The 6302-nt window shown below is 43.5% G+C and overlaps 1 protein-coding gene across 1 annotated transcript; it reads right to left on the reverse strand.

Annotated features, from left to right (window-relative positions):
- Positions 1-1098: 1098 nt before the first annotated feature.
- Positions 1099-6082, reverse strand: LOC102300934 (ribosomal protein S6 kinase alpha-3). The gene is made up of 3 exons (XM_042217735.1): positions 5596-6082; positions 5336-5476; positions 1099-5248 (listed from the first exon to the last, which is right to left on the reverse strand). The coding sequence occupies exons 1-3, from the start codon at positions 5821-5823 to the stop codon at positions 5126-5128; spliced, it is 492 nt and encodes a 163-aa protein (XP_042073669.1). The 5' UTR covers positions 5824-6082; the 3' UTR covers positions 1099-5125.
- Between the last annotated feature and the right edge of the window lie 220 nt (positions 6083-6302).

The raw sequence follows: 6302 nt of genomic DNA on the forward strand, positions 1-6302 counted from the left end.
AATGTAGTGTGTAAGCTTATTTTAACACTTCCCCCATGGCCATGCTTACTACACATAGTAATTTAGTAGCAGATAAACAATTAAATGACATAAAAGTTCCATTTTTTCACTTTCTACTAAAGAAATTTCAGTTTAAAATAAGTTAAAACAAATAATAACAAACCCTTGTTAACAAATACTTCCTGTTTTATAACTACAGTACTATACTTAGAGTCCGAGCACCAGATTTGTATTCTATTTTAAACATATTTCTTACAGTTTAATCCCAAAGAGTCGTGCTGACAGATTTGTTCACCGTGCAGAGAAACTGATGCGTGCTGCTGAGACTGGATGTTTCATCATAAGACTCACAGAAAGAAGAGTTTGACAGGTTGGCCCCACAGTGTTAGAAGTTTGACATCCCTGCACTGGGAGCTTCATCTTACTAATGATACGCAAAATTCACTTTCATCTGAAGACAGGACTTTGGACCTCCGAGCAACAGTTGAGTTCTTGGCTCATGAGCGGTTTGACATCAGGACTGCGACAGCTGTGCATGGTGGCGATGTCGTCCTCAGTCCACTCCATCTGAAGCTCTCCAAAGTCTTTGAGCTGTGAGCTGGGCAGAACGATCCCGACATCCACGGTATCGACAGCACACACACTGGAATCGGCATCAGAGCCATACTTTGCTTCTGCCCTCTAAGTCCAGCATGTAGCCCCCTGAATTGTGTTAAATAAAGTAAAAACGTTCCTGAAACGTGCACTATTATTATCCTGCAGCACATTGAACCAACAGGAGCTGACCCAGCGGCTTCAAAGGCACATTTACATTCCAGCTCTGCAACAAACTAACAGGCGCTTTTTGCTGTGCCAAAGTAAAAACCACACTGATTTTATGGCCATTCAAATGTGTTCCCAGGGATTAGCTGTCAGCTGTGTGTGGATGCAGGAGATGCCACTTCCTGCTCTCTGCAGTATCATTTTTAGGTTATTATGCTTTCACATTTAAAGTCAAGTGTCCAGAGTCTCTGGTGTCAGTTGTAACAACGTGAAAGTGAGAACTTTTTTTAGAAAGGAATGAGGTAACAGCTTCAGGGAGATCAAAGCACGACACTCTTTGACTGATTATTGTTTTTATTGTTTTTAATAGAAAGTCCAGCTCTCGCCGCAGGTACAAAAACTGAGAGCTGGCGTAGCAGCAGGGCTGACTGCGTCTCCGACAGGATCAAATCAGAGAAGGAGAGGAAGAGGAGCGAGGATGAAGAGAGAAGAAAGAAAGCTATGCCTCTGGTCATAAAGGGGGAAAACAAAATCAGCGTTTCATGTTTCATCATCCCAGAGCTGTACATGGATAGACGAGGAAGAGATCAACACTTACATATATATATATATTCAATAATTATATATAAAACATAAAGAAAATCTGCATTTTATCCCTTTTTCTCACAGACACCCAGACGACCACAGAGCGGAAGCAGTTTCTAATCATTGACCCGCAGAAGCAAGAAGCTCAGTGGCTGTGGAAGATCACCTCCACCAGGAAACGATGAACAAAGACCGGCCACGATTTCAAAAAAGGTTCCCGACGGAGTAAAAAATGTCTCACGGAGTTAAAAATATCAAATTAATTCAGAGATAAAAGTCTTAAAATGTCATAACAGAGATGAAGAGTTCATTTCAAAGATTTGTGTTCGAGTTTAAAATAAGCTTTTTAATGTACGATGAATACAGATGTGTATTTTAAAAACAACTTCTCTAATAATTTGATTTGTTTTTTGGGAATGTGTTTTGTTTTTCAAAAATCTGACTTTACCTTTTAATATTTCACGTTTTCATCTCTAAACTGTTATGTTGAAACTTTGTCTCACTGTTATGTTTTATAAAATCTGGACTCTTATATCATAGTTTCATCTTTAACACGTGACTCTGCTGTTTAAAAGCTTTTTAATGTCACTTTCCAGCATTTTGATGTAAAAACTTCACTAGTGACAGTTTACTTCTACATTTCCAGTTTCTACTTTAAAACTGGACTTTTTCTTATAATTTAGAATTTTTTACTTGGAGCCTCAATCTGAACATAAATGATTTACACCATTAAGCGACTTAAACATGATTTTTGTTTTTCTTCTGCTGGTGGAAAACGAGCTGGCACAGTCTGAGTCCGGCGCTTTTTGCTTTATGTGACGCTCGCTTGTTTGCAGCAGAGGCGCACGCAGAGAGGGCGGAGCGTAACGGCCCTGAATGGCGACCACTGCGGACACGAGGAAGCTTCGGAGGAGTTTAACAGGCCGTAACAACGTCTGGCAGCGACGTCGGTGCTCGTATCGATCCAGGATGCAAAATCAGCTGTGATGATGATGAAGGACTTGAAGTCCAACATTGACACAATCAATCAGATATTTGTTCTTGGAAGTGTTTCATTAGGGCCTAACCCCAAAGACCTTCAGTTTAACGAGATATTAAATGTAGAAAATATGGACATGTTTGTATTTTAGTGGCTGGAACTGATTCTTTTCACAAAGATCGTCCACAAGTTTCAGTGAACTGACCCTTGCACTGATTTCTCCACCACTGGACCTCCGACTGCACGCCCAACGTGGTTTGCCGGTAGTTTCGACTCCTGCTGGAATGTTTTTAAAAGTGTTTTTTTCGTCAGATTTTTAAAGGGTTCGCTGACACAAAACAGGAAACGCACCAGACGCCAGCTCACCTGGCAGAAACAGCGCCACAGCAGTCGAGACAGAAGAGTTTGACTCCAGAAAAACACGTCGAAAAGTAAATGTAAGACTTCTAAATCATAAAATAAACATCAGCAAAGATGAAAACAAGGATTCAGGTTTTGGAGTTTCCATATCAGGTCTGATAAACACCTCTCTGTGCCTCGCTCGCCTTCTTCCACTCGCACTTCTGTGCTTTGTTTTTAATATTTGTATGTACACCCCCTCCTCGTGGACGTATAAAAATGCATTGTCTTGATTCATAGAAACCTGAGTTGCTCGACATGTTCTGTATTTACAGTTCTGCTGCACGTAAGGAGGAGATCAGCCGGCTCATACAGACGTCGCGTGACCATCGGTGGAGGCGAGAAACGCCTTTTCCCCCTGTCAGCCTCATTTACAGGCAGGCAACACATCATTTTAGTTTGTGTTTGTGAAGGAAGAAGGAGAAAACTCAGTTAAAGCTGCTTCTGTGGCCTCTTCTTCTGCTTTAAATTTACTGGCACATCCTAAAACTGCACAAGAGAAGCCAGAGAGGAGCTTTAAAGCAGAGGTGCTCGGCCCTGCTGCACAAACACCTGACTTTACTGATGTTTTATCAGCAGCTCTCTGATCACGCTCAGATAAAGTTCATTATTTGGATATTTTACATTTCTATTTAAGCTTTAGTGCTAACATTTGAAATCCCAGCTGCTGATAGGCTCAAGCTTTGCCTCCAGTCTCCTGAGGAGGAGGAGGGAGCACCGCCCTTCATCACATTAAGATCTTTAAAAACCAGATTAAAGAGTAAAATAACAGGACAATAGTGTTAAATATCAGACCAGAGTGTCCAGGAGACGTTATACTGATGACAAACTACTCTGGGAGGAGTGTTTCAGAAGCACAGCCCTCCCGTGGCCACCAGGGGGCAGCAAAAGCTCAACATGTGCAGCTTAAAATTGATGCTGGACAAAAAAAATACTGTTACAAAGACAGAGTGGCTCTTTCTGCTGCAAGTGTTGTTTCCACACTTGCATCACTCTTCCGTGATTTCCTGGATCTCTGTTTGTTCAAAGAATAAATCCGATCATGTTTTTCTTGCTGTCAACAAATCCCAACAAACTGATTCTAGTATCTTATCATTGGATTTATTGGCAGTAAGAAAAAACATCTGGAGGCGTCGTTACGTTTGCTGATGATCGAACGAGCCCACCGTCAAACACTCTGGACTAGAACACGGCTCAGATGTTTGTTCTTTGCTTTGTTGTTGCACATTAAAGATAAAATACTGGAAAGCGGGTTTCGGTTTGTCCGACAACAACAACACAGGCTGCAGACGGCTGCAGCAGGTTACTGAAGGGTAAATAAAATCGATTTCATCCACTTTTCTTACAGAAAAGGCAAATTTATGAGAAGAGCGTTTGTGCCACTGTGTGACGTGATTGCAGAGCATGGATATGCGTTATGTTTTCGTCTGGGGCCACACGGAGCCAACAACAGTGAAGATTTAATGAAATTTTTGTTTTTCAAAATGTGGAATTTTTTCAGAGTAACTGGAGAGGTGTTTTCTTTTTTTCTGTTAAATTTGCCATTTTTTCTTACTAATCTTCACATTTTCTTCCCTCATAAAATTACTTATTTATTTTTCTAATAAATTTGCAAAACTCTTTTCAGATAAACTGGAATTCTTCCCATCAACATTTGCTGTTTCATTTCTCTTAATTTTGTCATTTTCTACTCATAAATTTAGGACTTTAAGCTAAAAAGACTTTTGCTCTGTAATTTGACCTTCAGTGACCCCAACACGCTGCTTTAGCTTTTTGGATTTTAAAACCATTTTGAGGCTGAGGCTGCTCCGCCCGTCGGGCTGAATGTCCCACCGTCTGTCCTTTTCTGCAGACGCCGTCGTCTCTCAGGCTACTTGAGGCTTAGATGCAGGATCTACAGCTACGCAGAACCATGACCACAGTATGATAACAAAGACTCTAGCTCTTTAAATGCATACCTTACATTACTTTGTTCCTATGATTTCCCCCGTCTGGAGTAAATAAATACAGTACTTTTATCTTCCTGACGCGCACTCGCCCTCTGGGCCTGCGAGCTAGCGCTGATTGTCCAAAGCAAAAAGAGAAGAGAAACGTAGGGCTCGCCCTTTAAGGTTTTCTCGACAGCTGAGTCCGGCTGCTGAACAGTGATGCTAAAGCTGAGACTCTACGGTAAGACAGCAGAAGAGATCCAATCAGAAGAGCCCGCAGAGGTGAGGGAGAGATCGAGGAGGGAGGGGGGCGGCCTCTGTGCTCCTATTTGGCGTTAGCGGTTCCCAGGTCCATCAGTAGTCTGTCCCGCCGGACCGAAGTGAGGGAGAGGGAAGGTCCGGCGGAGGTCAGATCGAGGTCAGAGTTGACGGGAGGAGGAAGAAAAGAAGGAGGCGGAGGAGAAAGAGGAGGTCACAGAGCGGTGGAAGTGATCTTCTTCAACCCCCGCCGCTGGGCCAGAGTGGAGCAGCCCACAGGCTCTAGGACCGGGGGGACATTCCTGTTAAGGGCAGAGTAGGTGGCCGCCATCGCACCCTGTAGGAGGAGCCAGAATACAAATCGATTAATCAATCAACCACTGACGGATGATGGAGATGGATGGATGGATGGATGGATGGTTACCTTGACGAGGAGTGGTGCGTCCTGTCTGTTGAGGGTGTATTTGGGTAGCTGGTCTCTGTGCGTCACCCACGGGTGTCTGAGGACCTGCCCCGCTGTCAGCCGCTGGTGGGGGTCGACGTGCAGCATCTTAGACACCAGGTCCTAAAGGGTCAGAGGTTACAACTGAACTCAGGGTCACCGTGGCGATCACAGAGAGACGGTGAGCGGCTCACTTCAATCGGAGCTACTTTTCTGTGTGTTTGTTAGGAAACAGGCCTCACCTTAGCTTCAGTTGAGACAGAGTTCCAGTATCCTCCGCTGAGAGAGAACTTCCCGCTGCCGATCCGAGCCAAAATTTCCTCCGGGGTGTCCTCTGGACCGTTAGCAAATGGAGTGAAACTGGAAGGACAGAGCAAAGAGGCTGATATGCAGGAAGTGTAAGACCTGCAAACAGGCACCAAAACTATGACAGAACAGGCATTAACTTCACACAGACAGTGTAAACACATCAATTATTTCAATGTGAGATCATCACTCGTTGCCTTGACGACATTTGTTTCATAAGGAATTTCATTTTGCCTTCTCAGTGAGTCCTTTCAGGCCGCGGCTCATCAGGAAATACCACCAGCTCACCATCAACCAGCTGTGGTTAGCAAACCGCCTGATGACCATGAACCATCATTGTTGGCCTTTCTTTTACTTTTTGTAACAAAGAAGCATCTTTGACAAACTGATGTCAGGTAAAGAAAAAGTAAGAAGTTTCGATGTTAAATTAAGTTTCTTAGAAGCGTGAAGAGATACAAGTCTCTGTTACTCCCCTGTTAGGCATCGTGTAGAAGCAGGACCTCCGAGACTCCAGATGTCGTACTAGGTCTGCGTCATAACCTTTTTCTCGTGGCATGTCCTGTCCAACCCTGCCAGGAACAGAAAACACAGCTTCACAGCAAAGAGTAACTTGTCCTGTACCTTTATTTGTGGGTCTCTCTTT

The sequence above is a fragment of the Haplochromis burtoni genome, unplaced genomic scaffold (genome assembly GCF_018398535.1).
Source record: "Haplochromis burtoni strain Fernald_Lab_line unplaced genomic scaffold, NCSU_Asbu1 Contig_2764, whole genome shotgun sequence".
Lineage (NCBI taxonomy): Eukaryota > Metazoa > Chordata > Actinopteri > Cichliformes > Cichlidae > Haplochromis > Haplochromis burtoni.